The sequence below is a fragment of the Dipteris shenzhenensis genome, chromosome 4 (assembly GCF_047967505.1).
Source record: "Dipteris shenzhenensis isolate YYH24624 ecotype China chromosome 4, Dip_SZ_1.0, whole genome shotgun sequence".
Lineage (NCBI taxonomy): Eukaryota > Viridiplantae > Streptophyta > Polypodiopsida > Gleicheniales > Dipteridaceae > Dipteris > Dipteris shenzhenensis.
The window spans coordinates 33,992,980-34,011,265 of NC_141599.1; the positions used below are offsets into that span (position 1 = coordinate 33,992,980).

The window sequence follows — 18,286 nt, forward strand, 5'->3', positions numbered from 1 at the left end:
TAAAAGCTGCAATTTGCTCAGCATGTGGTCCAATCACAAGCATGTCATCCACATAGAGCACTTAAATCAGCAAATCTGTCTCACTCTTGCAGATGTAAAGGGTAGCCTCAGTAGGGCTGTTTAGAAAGCCAAGTGTAATGAGTGTGTCTCCTAAAATACCAAGCCCCAGGTGCCTGCTTCAATCCATAGAGGGTTTTCTGTAAGCGGCATACTTACTTTTAGAACCTTCAACCTCAAAGCCGGAAACATAGACCTCTTCCTTCAAATGCCCATGAAGGAAAGCTGTCTTGATATCAAGCTGATGTACCTCCCAATGAAAGTTGGCAGCAAAGGCAATAACAATGCAGACAGTAGCGATCCTGGAAGTGGGGGAAAAAGTCTCCTCAAAGTCAATGCCTTGCGGTTGAGCATAGCCCTTAGCAACAAGACGGGCTTTGTAACGGTCCACTGAACCATTAGCTTTCCGTTTAATCTTATAAACCCACTTAGTTCCAATGGCATTCTTGCTAGGAGGCAAATCACATAACTCCCAAGTTATTCTGATAGATAGAATCCGATTTAGCTTGCATAGCCTTCAACCAACAATCATTCTGAAAGGCATCCTTATGGCATAATGGCTCTTCATTGCATGCTGTAGCAGCCAATGCACAAGCAACCAAATTAGCATGCAACCCTTGCTCTCTGAGCTATACCCAATAAAAATGCATTTGACAGCTTTATCATCCAACTTGGTGCGTGTCTGAGAAGTTGGATGGTGCGTGTCTGAGAAGGCACATGGGCATATGCCAAGCATCCAAAAGTCCTCAGGTTAGAAATCCGAGGCTTATGACCTGTCCAAGCCTATAAGGTGTGATGGTCTTCAATGCCTTTGTGGGACATCTGTTACAAATGTAATTAGCACACATAATGGCATCCAACCACAACTTGCTAGGCAAGTGCTTGCCTTTCAACATACACTTGGCCATCTCCATCACCGATCTATTCTTTCTCTCAGCCATGGGATTCTGTTGAGGAGTGTAAGGCATCGTGCACTGGTGATGAACGCCACTCGAGGCAAAAAAAACAGCAAACTCTTTTGACATTTTTTCAACCCCCCTATTTGTATTAGGGTGAGCACACTCTCATTATCAGCCAAAGCAATAAAATGCCTGAAGCATGCATAAACTTTAGATTTGGATTTCAATGCGAGAATCTAAGTATACCTGGTGAAGTCATCAATGAATGTGACAAAATAATAGAATCCCCCAAGAGCTGCAACCTGCATGGGTCCACAAACATCATTATGAACCAAATAAAGCTTGCGGGAGACACCAACTCTCCCATCCTTGGGAAATGCAGAGCGATGCATCTTACCAAGGAAGCAAGGTTCATAAACATGCTTTGAAGGCATATGCATTTTTGGAAGATCAACAACCATACCATCCTTATGTAGCTTCACCATAGTCCCAAAGTTGAGGTGTCCAAACCTCTCATGCCACAAATGGGTATCTGCCATGATAGAAGAATCAAGAGTAAAGGCATCTGCATCTGCAAGTCCAGCATCATCCAAGCATCTGTCATAGGCATAAAGTCTATACAGCCCTCTAGTCAATGTCCTTGTCAAGACCATGATGAAAGCATGTGTAGCATCATAGACCGCACACCGAACACCATCAAAGAGAACCTGATAGCCACAAGTAGCTATGGCTGAAATAGAGATGAGGTTCTTGCGAATGCCTGGAACATAAAGCACATTCTCTAGAGTGACAAGACCACCAGAAATAGAAGTAAGAGCAACTTGCCCAATGCCTCTCACTGTGTATGATGCATTATTGGCACATGCCACTGTTCCCCCCTTAGATGCATGCTCAAGTGAGCTGAATAACTTCTTGCAGGGAGTAATATGCTTGTTAGCACCACTATCAAAGAACCATGCATCCGATACATTAGAAACTGTCATGCAGGCATCATGAACATTAGGATTATATTGACACGTAACAACTTACAAGAAAAGCGCAATGCTGGTCTTGTGCAAAGTTAGCTGACTCATGTCGATCACGTGGACTAGGAGAACGAGATACTGCAAGACCAGACTCTTTCTTCTTGTTCTTCTCAGATGCAAGTCTCTTCCTGCATTCAAAAAATGTCAGTCCCAGGTTTCTTGCAATAGTTGCATCTCTTCTTCTTCTTCTTATCCCCTGAAGAAGAGGCATCATGGGAGTGACCAGCATGTGAATGAAGGGGTTTACCAGTTGAAGCCTTGGCTTTGCCTTTGTTTTTATGTTGGGCAGCAAAGGCTTGATCACTAGCCGTAGAAGCATTGTGGTGTGCACGGCTTTGTTCCTCTTGAGTAAGAGAGCATCTAGCTGGTCAAAGGAATAATGGTTGGCATTGCCACTTGCAACCAACCTCAATGTAGTAGCAAAGCCTTGATAAGAGTCAGGCAACCCATCAAGGGTATTAGAAACAAGCTGAGAATTAGGGACCACCTCATCAATGTTAGCCAACTGCTCTTTCAAATCCTTCACAGTGGTAAGATAGGCATCCATGTTACCACCCTTTAAAGCTTCAAGTCCTTCAACTGCTTGCGGAGATAGGCAACCCGCGCCTCATTCCACACCTGATACAAGGATGCAAGCCGATCCCACGCTTGCTTTGCTGTCTTGCGCCTCATTCCACACCTGATATAAGAATGCAAGCCGATCCCACGCTTGCTTTGTTGTCTTGCAAGACCAGAACTAATGCAAATGAAGCAGAAATTGGAAAGAACTAATGCAACAAAGGCTTACCCAATAGTGTAGCTCGAAAATATAGCAGGGAAAAGGCTTCAGATAGCAAGTAGCCCAAGGAAAGAGAGATGGCAGACTATCACTTGGAAGGCAAAGTGTAAGGTTGAATATATGCTGGCCAACATATCTGTACTGTCGTACACAAACATTAAATGCTGCCAGCAGGTCCATACTGTTTCCGTACTGCAATAAATGAAGGTGCAGAATTCTGTACAGGCCGTATGTGTAGTAAATGCAGGCGTGGTGTTCCATACAACTCCGTACAGCAGGACAATTTCACACGTGTGAACCCGGTGCAGCCAAAAAATGGATAGAAATGCTCCGAAATGCGTCTCCCTTCGCAGTAGCTGCTCCAAAATGCAGTCTTCTCGTGTCAAAATCAGAGTTTTTGTGACATAGTGCTTGGAGATGCCTCAAATGCTCACGGGTGTGAAGAAAGCCAGCAAACCAGCAGAAAAGAGAGGTCTAGGGGTTGCCAAACAGCTTGAACAAGCTGCCAATGGTTGTAGGAATGAATCCCTGACTTGCTCTAATACCATTGTAGGCTATGGCAAGCAATGGAAACTCAAAAATGGAGGAGAGAAGACAAAAAACGAGATGCTGTAATGAATTGCTGAAAAACTAAGTGGAGGCTTAAGAGAGAGCCAACATAACAAGTGAGTACAAGTACTTGTGAGCACTGCCTTCAATTGGTTCTGTCAAAGGAAAACAATTGTCAAGATGAATGAATGATTAATTTGCAATACCTGTGATGGAAGCCCGTGTATAGGAAAGTTCGAATGATTTGCAAACTCAGAGAGAGAGAGAGAGAGAGAGAGTGATTGAGTGAGGCCGGGTTTACACCGACCTTCCCGATCATGGAGAATGAATATAAAGGGGGAATGGTCGGGCGGGTGTAGTGGTTCACACCAGGTGAACACAACTCTTATTAAAAGGGTTGCCATAAATGTTCATCAAGTATTGATTGACTTAGTGGAAGAATAGATAGGTCTGGGCTAGGCTGTGCGGGTTCAATCACTAGTAAGCATGTCTTGCACCTTTTTTTTCAGCCGCCCACATAGTTGGGCGGCCTTAGCATGCCGGACTCCTTTTTTTTGGGTGAACGTCCAGGCCCAGCAACCACATTGGGCCAAGTTGGATAACGCTCCTCATCTTCGTTTTTTGAGCATGTCCGGGCGGGTGGTGTGAACCCACCCTGAGTGTGTGGAGAAAGAACCAAAATAGTAGGGGGCCATGTGGCAAAAAATGGTGTGGGACACTTTTTAAAGAAAAGTGAAACAAAAGCGTTGCCTGGAAGGCAGTGCTAACAAAACCCTAGGGCTAAGCGTCCTAACTAGACTAAGTGTCCTAATTGTCCTAAGTGGTACATGTACTAACTGTACCAACTGACCTAACTGAATGAAACTAGGCCTACAAGGCACATACCAACGAATGAGTGGTACCTATGGATAGCCCATAGAATGGCCTACAAACCATAGGGGTACACCTATATTTATCCTTGACATGCATTGAGAATCTGGATTGGTCAGTTCCGGGTATCTTCTTATAGGCTACGGTTTGAGACAGGGTAGGCAGATGACATCCCACCTGAGAGATGGATTTGTACTTTATGTGATACGCAGAAGACCGAGACAGAGGACACTTTGCATTCAGATGCCCGTATACTATGAGATTCGTGGAATACATCAGATGTCTCTTGAATAGCGGTTTCGGTCCACTTAGAGAGTTCCTGACACATCCTAATTATTGATGTATGGCCACTTTTCTTCTTGAGCTCAGAGACATAGAGACGAGCTTATATGAGCACAAAGGAGAGCACATGAGGGACTGGCCGAGCCCATCCAGAGCACGATCATTGATTTTTTATGACCCGAACAAGGAACAATAGGGAATCTGATATAGTAGAGAGCGAAAGTGCATGGCTCCTCAGACCCATCCCTAGGTTGACACTCACATGAAGATTGCAAACATATCGTCTCTCTTCAACGTGGGGAAACAGATGATTGGAGTGCCGATAGCACTTGTCAGACAACAGGCTACATCACAGAGATTACAAAGGAGGAGGGATGGACCTAGACAGGCTGAGCGCCAACACTAATGTATAGACTATAACTGATTTTCTTTCTCGATGTTAGCCTCAGGAGATCCAAAGCCGTTGTCGGACAAGCTCATCTTGTCTCTCCTCCTCGAGTTGGTCCACAAACAACATACATAGGTCCATCAGCTAAGATGGACAGCTGAACAATTGGTAGGCGATCAAGGGCTTCCTCCTTGGTGTTTCACTTTTGGGGTTTCTCCTACGGTAACAACGTGATGTATTACTTTTTCTCGTCACAAACATCAGCCTTGGGTATGGGTGCCCGCTTAGTGGCCCAACCCTTGGCCCTTTTGGTCTGTCATAGACGCTAATAAAATCTCTCTCTCTCTCTCTCTCTCTCTCTCTCTGTCTTCCCCCTTCCTCCCTCCCCTCCGCCTAGCTCCCCCCTCTTGCCTAGCTCGCTCCTCCCCTCCCCTGCCTACTATAGTAACAGCAGGGCACAAGCACAGGTGGCGCACACAGTAGTAGGGCGGCGGCGCACATAGCAGCAGGGTGGGCGCCAGGGTTGGGTTGGGGGGGGGGGGGCAGGGTCGAGGAGCAGGTTGCCAGCTTAAGGAGTCACGACAGCAGCCCATTCTCAGCCCCAGGATGAACTGAGCTTGAGCTCAGTCTGGGGTGTTAGAGACAGCAAAGGGGCCTCCAAATTACTCTCAGGCCTTCATGGATTCTCGAAGGCCTCCATGGAGAAGTAATCTGTTATCTCGACCCCAACCTCGGCCCTTACAATGAAGAAACTCTCCTTTGCTGTCATTACTGGTTTTGCCCCGACTCCCTCTCCTTATGATCTGAATTATCAAAGGCAACGCAGCAAACTCACAGGCTTGAACCTACAGGAACAAGTTTATTACTCACAGGCTTGAACCTACAGGAACACGTTTACTACTTATAGCATGAACTTAGAGAGGCTAAGGCTCGACTCGCCTCTCGGAGATGAAAGTTTTCAATATGGAAAATAAAGGAAAACAGGAAATTATATAGGAAGTATTACAGATACAAAGTGAAGCAACTCTCGAACCAAAGCTGGTAACCACAGTCCAGGACTTAGTTACCACGCAAGCAAATCAGTAAAACAGGAAATTACAGCTAAAATGGACAACAAAATCAACACATGGGATGTTTATGAAGAAGTACAAGAACAGGAAAAAGGGGTAATAACACCCGGATTCTACCCGTGGGCTGGCAGGATGGGAACATGGCAGAAAAGATGGAGCACAGGATGGGAACATGGCAGAAAAGATGGAGCATGCCACACAAGCAATCCCCCAGATTTAATGGGACTCAAAAGATATGGTTGGTGTCCTCCAATAAGGGACACAAGCCCCATTAATTAAGGAGACTGCCAAAAGTGCATTGGAGTCAAGTATGAACTCTGATGTGAAAGTTTAAGGACAAGGGGGATGCCCTCTTTGAATTCACGAGCAGTATATCACACTCACAATGAGCAAGAAGTAACTAAACAGCCTTCAGGTTCCTCAGTGGCGTGGAAACATTAAGCTTAGTTTTATAATCTCTGCAGCTACTGTCTTACAATGCAGGATTATTTGAAGTGCTTATTGAAGTTTTGAAGTTATATTGAGATTTGTTTTGTTGTTTTTGTTCTCTAAGTAATGGATTCTTTGATCTGCTTATTATTTTCCTTGTTTGAAGTGTTATGTGAGACATGATTGTGGTCTGTAGGAGTTTCTGTTGGTCAATCTTAACCATCATCTCTGAAGCTGCTTGAGCATCACTGCATTCACGTTTTCTATACAATCCTCTCAATTTTTAGAACCCTTGTGTGAAGTGGTTTCCTGTTCATGTCATCTGTAAATAAGCTTTTACTGCATGCAGCCTTTGAATCTCTGACACATATAATCTATCCTAGGAATGAGAAGGGAAAGGGTCATTGTAATGTTTATCATATGTGTATTTTGAATGTCAGTTTACTTGAATTAGCAGCTGTTGCTTGTAGGATGATCCCCATAAGCAATGATTTAGTAGGGGAGCTTAGTGATGATGGTACAGCAAGGCAACAACCTGAGAAATCCTTCTGGGCAAAATATGTAAGTTGTCCTCTTTTTTTAAATTTAAGTTCTCCTTGATTTGCACTTCAAAATTTAAGCTTTCACTGTGTTCAGCACAACTGCATATGTATACACATATGTTTTTGTGTATCCATAATACATATCCGAATGCGCATGGCGTTGCAAACGGATGGCCTGAGAAGTTCTTTTCAAGCAAGCCATCTCCAAATTAGCACTGCAATTTCTGTGATTTCATTGTATATAAGGCAATACATCTGCATGCACGTCTTTCATATCCTTAGCGAGCCCTTCGCCCCAGCCCACAATGGCTTGTATGAGTTTACATTGTTCCCGCACTTTTATCCCATAGGCCCACGAGGCCTCCCGTGGACGTTAATATCTCTCTCTCTCTCTCTCTCTCTCTCTCTCTTTTTCTCTCTCTCCCCAATTGTGGGGTTTGTCTTGAGATCCCTTGCAGTCTCTCTTGTCTCTTTCACTCCTCTCCAATATTGTTTGTGTGTGGTCTGCTCTCTCTCTCTCTCTCTCCCTAGAGAGCAGCGGGTCTATAGACTATGCACGATGGAGGAGGTCGAGACAAAGGAGCATTTTCCATGTGTTTGTCCGGCCTACTATGAGATCCGAGGGCGATACCACTGTCTCTTTCAAGAGGGGCTCGGCTTTGGACCACTCTCACGGCTGATACATTTCTCCGACCAGATTTGCATTGGGCTCTACTTGATTGAGATGCGGAGACACAAAGATTCCCTTGTGCGGCAGGCCACAATCGATGCCTCAGGACACTTAGCTAGACCGAGCACAGACACGAGTCACTGATTTTTACGCATCCGAGCCAGCGCCAAATGAGATCGAGGGGGAGGAGCTCGAGGAGACGAGAACACTATGGATCAAGAGTGAGACTTGTCATCACCACGATATGGCTGGGCGAGAGGCGCGGAGACGACACACGACACGTGGGGCGGCCAGAGCAGGCACGATTCAGGTTCGACCTATCTCAGCCCTCCTCAGAGGGGACTGCCAGAGACAAGGCATTACTCTCGATGTAGCCCATCGGATACAGAGATCCAAGAGAGTGCGCCTCCCGCCACCACGAGAGACAGCCCGACAGACACAGATATGTGAGCTCTTTGCGTCACATTAGAGGGCCATCAGGGAGCCGGGCTATATAGAGCCTCCACATGTACTTGGAGCTCTGGTTCTCAGTAGTTGATTGCCCTCTTTTTCCTACTATGTTTTGTACCAGTTGTACTAGGGTTTTTTTGCATATCATTTAGCACTCAGCAAGGGCCTTAGTGTGCCCTTTGCTTCAGCCCACAGTGGCTTGTGTGGGTTACATATATCTTGTATCTTGTTTCATAGACTTGTGACGTCTCGTGAAGATGTTAATACAACTTTTGTTCTTTCTTTCTCTCTCCACCCTTGCCACCGTCTCCCTCTCGCCACCCTCAGCCCTCCCTCGCCATCCCTGTACACCCTACCAACCTGCTCGGATGCTGCTGCGCCACCCCTCTACCTCCGCCACCCTGCTCGGGGCTCATGCGCAACCTCCCAGCCCATGCCCGTTTGCTCAGGGCTCCTGCGACACCCCTCAGCCCTTGCCCGCTGTTCAGCCTGTTTTGGGTTTCCTGTGACACCCTCTGGTTGCGCCAGCTGCTGCTGCTGCTCCCGCACCTACTGCCCCCGCTCCAACCGCTCTGGCAGGCTAGGATCCCGCACCACCTCCCCTGGACTGCCCTCAAGCGTCACAAAATACCTCTCCGCCCCCACTTGGGGCCTAGTTCACGCAAAAAACAGACCCCTCCATCCATAGTATGCTTCAAGACCTGCAAGAAGCCAAGAAGATCACTTGAAAAGGAACAAAAAGGGGTAAGTAAAGAATTCCCCAAGAATGATAAGGAAGGGGAAGAAAACTCAGAGATTGAATCAAGAAACACAATGCATCACTGAAATACAAGACAATAGACAGGGGCAAGCAAAGGGGACATACCAACACGCATGAAGGTCGCTCAGGGCAGCAGAGGATGTAAGAAATATCTTCTTTCCTACACACTCACACTTCTACAAACAGAAAGGGCCAAACAGTGAGCTTGCAATATGCCTACACGTGGTTATGCTGAATATAAATGGGGAAAACAGGCCCTAGATGTTGCCATGGCAACATACTCATCAGGGACACCAACCAAGGTTGCGGAAAGTGTCCTTACCAGCCTCCATAAGGTATGCACAGCCCTCATTGAGAAGATAGATAATCTGGAAGCTACAAATGTAGCCTTATTGGCTGAGAAAGAACTAGTGGATAAGGGACTCCGTGAAATGAAGAAACAGGGTGGGAAGATGCAAGAAGAGTGGAAGAAAGAGAAATCTAAAAGAGAGGAATGGGAAAAAGACAACCTGGAATGGGTAGCTGCCAATAGGAAAAAGACAACCTGGAATGGGTAGCTGCCAATACCAGCCTCCAAGGTAAAGTACAGGCATTGGAAATTGAAGTATAGCAAATAAAAGAAATGAATGGGGCCTCGGTAGAGACATGCAAGGCAATGGAAGAGCTCAAAGCAGAGAATGCCAACCTCAAGAAAGATATTGCAGCTATGCAGGCCACAATGCAAGGGAAACACGTTGAATTGAAACAACAAATCAGCATGGGGGAAGCCAAGATGTTGGAATGGAAGGATTGGGTCAAGAAAGGCACACTTGCCCCTAAAAAAGAGAAAGAAAGAAAGAAAGAAAGTTTATTAAAGTCTTCGGAAGACCGATGGGTCTATGAGACTGTAAAAATCCTAAAACAACGAGCTGTGGTAGTGGAGCTACTAAACGAGCGTCCATACCAATGCAAAATGCAAAATGCCAAAAATGTAGAATGGTAGTACTAAGTCCTAAGTACAACATAGTCATGTTGGTGGTCGACTATATATCAATCTCAGCATCATCATCAATATCATCATCATCCCCAGCAACTTGAGGAGGAAAAGAGAAGGACCAGCAAAGCGCTAAATGTCTTGGTGAGGGGCCTACCAATGGTAGATGCCAAGATACTGTTCACCAAAATGGGAGTCAACCTCACTTGTGAGACAGCGTGGAGGGTGGGTAAACTTGAGGCAATCACAAAACCACGAGTGCTGAAGTTTCTGACAGCCATGGACAGAAAAATCCTCATGCGCACGAGAGCGACTTTGAAGGGAACCAAGATCTACTTGGATGACGACCTCACACTTCTACAACAGGAGTATCGAAGGGAAGGTATGCTACGAGTAATGGCAGCAAGGGGAACATGGAAATGGGCTGCATACATGGTAGGGTGATCATCTGAGAAAGAGAAGACAAGGAGGATAAGGAAGAGAAGGATGAGAAGGAAGAGGGAGAATTATGATTGTGTCGAGCCCATGGGATTTGTGCACACACCGGACTGAAAATAGCAGTATGGAATTGTAATGGCACACTATGGTCCGACCCAGGAGGTTTCTTGGAGACATATAATGAGAGAGAGGTGATCTTCTATACTGAGACACATGAGAGCCCAGAGAGAGGGTTGCCCACAGTAACAGGATACACATAGGAGTCAGCTCACAGGAGAGAGTTGAGGAGAGATAGCGGAGTACGAGGCTCTGGGGGAGTGGCTGTCCTTTTGAAATCACACCTGAGAGCACTCATCTGTGTGGCCCGGAGAGAGGAGCATGCCCGACACATTTGGATATGACTGTAGCTTCCATATGCTTGACCTATCTTCATTGCGATGTGCTACTTTCCTCTAGATACATCATCCTATGCACGAGAGGTCACTACAGATGGACTCAGCCCATATGAGACGATTCAGGATGACATCATTGAGTTCTCCAGACAGGGAGACACACTCCTACTAGGAGATTTCAATGCACGGATAGGGAATAAATAGGTGGGCCTGCTTGACTTCACAGATGACAAAGATCCAAACAGTCTCGGAGCTAGGCGTAGTTGAGCTCGGGATATTGAGGCACTCTGCAGATGCCCCATAGGTGACAGGGTATGGATGACATCTATGCTTTAGCTGGGGCAATCCTTGACCTGATCATCTATAATGGTCTCCATAGATGGCCGTCTTCTGGAAGACTCACTTACTTCCCGCATGGCAGTGGATCTAGTACAATGTACTATCTACTAGGCCTACTATCACGGGTACACGACTTTGACATACCCCTCCCACCACTCGAAGCTGACCACTCATACTTGGCCTTCCATATCTATGCCACTATGCCAGCCACAGGCAGAGTCCCTACCGCGCCTGCACGCATCCAGATCTACTTTGACCGTTCCCTTGACCCAGTGTACGTGAATCACTTGGCCAGGGAGCTCCCGGCTCAAATTGGAGATGATATAGACCTCGCGAGCGCTTTCGACGCCCTGGTCTCTGTGATACAGGACGCTGCTACCAGATCCTTTCCCATGACCCGATCCATGCGGATCCAAGATGGGAAAATGCTCCAAAACCCTTGGTTCGACGATGAGTGCAGAGAGGCGACAGCCCATCTAGCATAGGAGCGGGCTTTGGGTCATCTGACGCCACCTGAGGCACAGAGGATCTTTCGACGGGTGACACGTCGTAAGAGGCAGGCCGTCCTCACACATAGGATGGATGAGATTGTCAGATCTTTTCAAGAGGAGACCCGACCACTGGATGAAGGTTTCTATTGGAGGGAAAGCCACCTATTCCCATCACCGAGCCAGATGTGTGGCACATGTATGCATGCTCCCTCTATGATGCCCATATGCAGACACCATCGGATATGTCCTCTATGCCTAAACCCACCACTTGCCACTTGTTCACCACAGAATTTACGGGCTGCACTTCGACGATTACACAATCGGATAGCGCAGGACCATGAGGGCCTATGGACTGAGCACTTTACTCATGGATAGAAGGTCCTTGCCCTGGTCCTAGCACAGATGTTTAACTTGGCTCTGTGCCACGGCTTTCCACCGGCTTGGAGCACTACCACTATTGTACCAATACACAAAGCTGGGGACCCTATGGAGACTGGGAACTATAGTACCTTCATGATTGGCCACTCTCTAGCCAAGATTTATGGATTTGTTTTAGAGAGGGAGCTTAGTAGTCATACAGAGGCTCGAGGGCAGCAGGCACTAGGGCATGCATGATTCTAGAGACAACATTTTACCCTAGATCACATTTTCACTCTGAGGGCTATCATTGAGGAGGCGAGGTCCAGACACTAGAAGGTCTACACATGCTTTGTAGACTTTCGGAGGGCTTTTGACATTGTCCCACGGTCCCGCATGATTAGGACACTGTAGGAGCTACAAATTTCAAAGACACTGATATGGGGGGTGATGAGCTTGTATGAGTTAGTCAGAGGCAGAGTTCGCACCCAGGTGGTCTATCGAATTGGGCGAGAGTACGATGGGATTGAAGTAGTGCTGCCCCCTCTCACCGATCCTCTTCGGGCTTTACATTGATGAGATCAATTCCTTCATAGACCACCTAGGAGGCGTGTCATGACAAGAGAAATCACTAACCCGTGATAAGTAGACATTAAAACATTATTATATATTATACGCCAATGGTGTAACATGTATATGTATTTATGATGGACACCGACCGATTTGTTATGGCGGTGGATCATCTGAGTAGGTAGGACTAGTCGAGCTAGAGCCACTGCTTCAGATGGCATCAAATTTGGACATGTGATACTTATTCTATTAATAAAAATGTGCACACACGTGTCTAGGTCCTAGGGGCAATAGGAAGGGAAGGGTGCATTAAGGTGCATTGAATGGTAGATGCATGGGTCATAGGCTAAGGGTAGGTGTAAATGGGAAGATGGAACTTGAGTGATCTCAAGGGACATTAATGAAAGGGTATCACCCTTTCATTGTGAATCTCATGTAGCATTCTTCATTCACATTGCATTCATCCGCCATCTCACACACACCTTGCATGTAGGTCGAATTAGAAACAAGTACTCTCATGAGGGCGCTCTTTCCCATTGGAGGGCCAATCGGCTGTCAAATTCTGCATGCATTGCACACATTTGCATTCTTGAGAAGGCTGGTTCTTCACATTTGGTATCAGAGCTGTGACAATCCACGATCGGGATAGAAGAGTGTGCGGGACGGAGGTACGGACAGCAAGTGCGAGCGTATGAGAAGGCTGCGTGGAAGAGAGTCGTAGGAGGCGGCGGCGCGCGGGTGAAGGTTGCACGCAAGGTGCAGGCCAAGAGAGCGGCAGGAAGGCCACGCGAGGGGAGCTGCGGGCGGAAGAAGGGGTCAACTCTACAACACTTGACTTTTGCTGTAAAATAAACCCTTTTCTGAAATTACAGCAAGTCATTTTTTCTCTTGTATTACTAAAAGGAAAGAAAGGAAGGGGAAGGGATATTTAATAATGAACTTGTCCTTTTTCCTCCACTACTAGAAGGAGATAGGGAGAGAACACCATCACCTCCTCCTGAAGAGGATGATGTAGATGAGAGTTTTACACATATTGAGTATGATAACCCACGTATAGAATTACCTTCATCTCTCCTTTAAGAATCTCTTGATAGGGAGTTTTCCTTTAGAAATGAAGGGAGAAACGAGTTCATCCAAGAGCAAGGCGTTGAGTTTATGCCTTTAACTCAAAATCCCGTACACATGGATTATAATCCAAGTGCAAGAGGGAGAGAGGAGTCTCCCGTTTTGATAAGCTGGTTTCTCAGCTTAGCCATATGATTGAACAGTCCATTATGACAAAATTAGGGACTAAGAGAGTGCTGAATTTTGGGGATGATGATTTAAGTACCCCCTCAAAGAGAGCAGTGGTACTTCTGCATTTTGAATACTCAGCATCAAGAGGAATCGGAACTTGAAGATGGGATTTAAGTTCTGATTCAGAAGAGATAGTGTACTACCAACAGAAGATTATTTGCAGATTATGAAGAGTAGATACAAATGCAGAAGTAAAAGAGAAAAGCATACGCAAGAGAAAGAGACGAGAGGATCCAGAAGAGGACTTATGCCCATTCAAGCAGGAGGGAGTGTCATGACAAGAGAAATCACTAATTTGTGATTAGTAGACATTAAAATATTATTTTATATTATACGCCAATGGTGTAACATGTATATGTATTTATGATGGACACCCACTGATTTGTTATGGCAATGGATCATATGAGTAGATAGGACTAGTCGAGCTGGAGCCACTGCTTCAGACGGCATCAAATTTGGACATGTGATACTCATTCTTTTAATAAAAATGTGCACACACGTGTCTAGGTCCTAGGGGCAATAGGAAGGGAAGGGTGCATTAAGGTGCATTGAATGGTAGATGCATGTATCATAGGCTAAGGGTAGGTGTAAATGGGAAGATGGAACTTGAGTGATCTCAAGGGACATTAATGAAAGGGTATCACCCTTTCATTGTGAATCTCACGTAGCATTCTTCTTTCACATTGCATTCATCCGCCATCTCACACACACCTTGCATGTAGGTCGAAATAGAAACAAGTACTCTCACGAGGGCGCTCTTCCCCATTGGAGGGCTAATCGGCATTCAAATTCTGCATGCGTTGCACACATTTGCATTCTTGAGAAGGTTGGTTCTTCACAAGGCGAAGGATCACCATTGGCCGATCTCATGATATAGATAATGCTATACGCTGATGACATAGTCCTTATCTCTTCCTCAACAGAGGGACTGCAAAGACATTTGGAGGCCCTAGAGGTGTTCTGTAGAGAGAGAGACCTGATAGTCAGCCTTGGGAAGACCAAGGTTATGGTCTTTGACACCTCACATGGAGTGCTCCGTTGACACAGCTTCACTTATCGAGACGAGCCAGTGAAGATAGTGCAGTCCCACACCTATTTGGGAGTAGTCTTCACAAGACTCCTTTTCACTATGACACATGTAGTCCATGTACGACTCATGAGGACGCGGTTCTCTAGCCCGATTGGAGAGACATTGCTTCTAGGCACACTTTCAAGATCGACTGGCGAAGTGCTGGCTCTTCGATACATTAGTGCGACCGACTGCTATGTATGCAACATCCTTCTAGGGATGTGACCTACCGATTGTAGAGTGGAGGAAATTTGAGTGGCTACATGTGACTATGGGATCCAGGATGATTTGGAGCAAGCCCTCAGTCTCGCATGAGATAGTACAGGCAGAGTTTGCCATGACACCACTACAGATTGATGGCATCTTTCAGACAAAGACATTTATTCATAGCGTCTAGGACTTAACCCAGTGGAGACTACCGAGGCTAGCTCTGGAGTCATCTAGACGACTGGTTGAGAGCGGGCGGACACATGGTATGCTCGTATATTCACACGGTTCACGAGATTCAGATGGATAGGCTCCCTCCCTTTGAGTACAGTATGGATGCATCCCCTGAGTCGATGTCGCGAGATGGGATTAACCGTATCATATGGTTAGACCTCCTCCAACTCCACACAGCTCGAACTTGGGGGGAGATCAAGAGCTCCCTACGAAGACCTAGTTCTACCGCGACCACTGCTTGAGAGTCTCGGAGGAGGGTTACATTATCAGACGCTAGTATCTTGATAGAGGAGTCTGACACGCACTGAGGATCGCCATTGGGCAGATGCGGGTTTCATCCCATTAGCTGAGGATTGAGACAAGGAGAGCAACATGTATACCCAAAGAGCAGTGGACCTACATGCTATGCACACTAGGGATGATTGAGACAGAGAGCACTTTCTCTGTGCCTGCCCAGCCTACTACATGATCCGGGGACGATACTATTGTCTCTATCAGGATGGGAGTGGGTTCGGCCCACTGTTACGATTGATTCACTTCCATGACCAGGTCTGCATTGGGCTCTATTTGCTTGAGATACTCCGACACAGGGATATCCTGCTACGAAGATCAGAGAGCAGCAGGAGGTGACCAGATCATAGGACACAAAGGTTGACAAAACACAACAGCATGTCACATGTTTGGTACTTGATTTTGCTTGAGCTATTTAGCTCTTTATTTCAGCATAGTACTCAGCCAGGGCCTTAGCACGCCCTTTGCTCTAGCCCTTTGTGGCTTGTATTTTGTTGCATTCTGTACTTTGTCCCATAGGCCCGTGAGGCCTTCTGCAGAAGTTAATGCATCTTTCTCTCTCTGTGATGATGATGATGATGGTGTTGATTTGTAATCGACCACTGGCATGACTATGTTGTACTTAGTACTATTATTTTGCATTTTTGCATTTTGCTTTCTACATTGGTGTGGATGCTCGTTCAGTAGCTCCATCCTTGTAGCTTGTTTGTACCAGGTTGCTCACAGTCTCATAGACCCATCGGTCTTCCGAAGACTTTAATAAACGTTCTCTCTCTCTCTCTCTCTCTCTCTCTCTCTCTCTCTCTCTCGATATGCACATATCAGGGAGGACTATCAGCAGATACTGGTGGGGGACTCCGTTCAGTTGACATCAGTTCTCTTCACTGCCTCTCCGGCAGCATTGGGATCTTTTGTCACTCGTCTTTTTACTTGTCGTTAGGAACTCATAGACTCCTGACCCCTCTCCTTGAGGAGACTCTTTTTACATTGTATCGAGACGGGTGCCATGGGTCATTTTTGGCCCCCCGAGGACGCTAATAAATTCTACTTCTACTTCTACTTCTCTCTCTCTCTCTCACTCATATGTATGTCGATATATACGTACGTGTGTCCGTGTGTCCTTTTGCTGGTGTGGTTCTTGGGCTCTATGGTCCTTATATCATGCCCACACTATTCAGTTGTATGGGCACTCCTCGGTGGATGTTGATGCTTTCTTTTATGCTCTTCACATCACTCTCTCCAAGATGCTCACTTTCTTAAAGATCTTCCTTTGGCCCAGCTAGAAGTGTTTCATCAATGTTTCTAGTTTTGAGTAGTAGTTGCCCCCTTATGGGGCAAAACTGAACGTATATTCCTTTTGGAATGAAATTTGTCTTTTCATCCCAAAAAAGAAGTGGTGTATGCATATATATATATATATATATATGTATGTATGTATGTATACATTTCTCTCTCTCTCTCACACACATACATACATACATACATATATGTATGTATGTATGCATATACACACACACACACACACACACACACACACGTGTGTGTGTGTACATATATGTATACATATACATATATATGTATACACACACACACGTGTGTGTGTGTGCGTGTCCTTGGTCCCCCCCTCATCCCTGCTACCCTGCCAGCAGCACCCCCTCCCCCCCCCCCCCTTTCCTCCGCTTCCCCCTTTTCTTCTCACCCGCTTGCGAGCTTGAGAGGCTGAGCAACAATGATGGATAGACACCCTTCGGCATGACTTTCCTGTGATCCAGGTTGAGGCCATTAATCTCCTGAAGGCGGTAGCGGACATTCAATGTCGAGCAGATTCTATACCAATGAGCAGCCGAACTGTAGAGGAGCACATTACCACGATGAGTCTGCTAATGAGGAGACCTCCAAGTGGGCTGCAAAGGCAATCGTTTCAGCCATCTTATTTAAGCAGCAGCGAAGAGGCAATAAGTCTCTCAATATAACTCCATACAAATGTACATAATGCCACAATAAGTGAAAGGGGCAAAGATAAAAGCCTTGTCGATGGCAAAAGAACCAATCAGTAGGATTTCAATCAACCGCTTGGTGTGCCAAATAAGTCGCTCTAAATGTAAGGCTATAGGACTATATATAGTGAAATCTCACCCTCCTCTCAAAGCTCCGTGGCAAAAAGTGAGATCTCTTGGGAAGCACACAACGGTGAAAGCAACTCGCAAAGATGTCATCTTGATCCAAAGGAATCTAGTGTGGATCGTGTTGCTTATCAAAAAACATCCTAGTGAGAGATGATTTGTATAGAACTGTGATTCTGCCATGTATATCATTAGACTAGTGTTAGTGGACAACGCTGGGCTCTAGTGAGTCTTTTTGAAGAAAATAATGTCTTGTCCTTTTAGACTCGAAGAAGTTCCCTAGCTTAAATCGCAAGGTTCCATTACAATTTCAAAATACCACTTTCCCTCCTTACGGGTGACATCCCCTTTTTTCAGAGGATTTGTATCCCCTCTACCTGCAAGGGAGTAAGATATGGACTCGCAGGTGATCCCCAAAAACTGCACGCGTGCAGTACTGCTAGCCAAGCGTAAGTATCGCTAAATCATATCACTAGGAGCTGGTCTCTTGTGGGGTCACATCCTACATGCTAGGGCCCCCTAATGCCATGCCCAAGATGAAGGTTGCAAAGGTACTAGCATCTATGACAGCGGAGGGGATATCAAAGAAGAAAGTGCATATAATGACATTGTAATGGAGGAAGGTGGAGATCATGACATTGGGGAAGAAGATGGGGATCATGTATGAGGATCGAGTCTTAGGTAGAGGTACAATAGACAATAATGATACAAGTGATCAATTGACTAGACATCATGGA

General features: G+C 46.0%; 1 protein-coding gene across 2 annotated transcripts in view; it reads left to right on the plus strand.

Annotated features, from left to right (window-relative positions):
- Positions 1-18,286, plus strand: part of LOC147902754 (ER membrane protein complex subunit-like protein) — a 67,449-nt gene that overhangs the window by 46,982 nt on the left and 2,181 nt on the right. For both annotated transcript variants that reach the window (XM_087373277.1, XM_087373276.1), the window contains one exon: positions 6,818-6,908. In XM_087373277.1, coding sequence (XP_087229403.1) covers positions 6,818-6,908 — 91 coding nt within the window. The remainder of the gene's footprint in view (positions 1-6,817; positions 6,909-18,286) is intronic.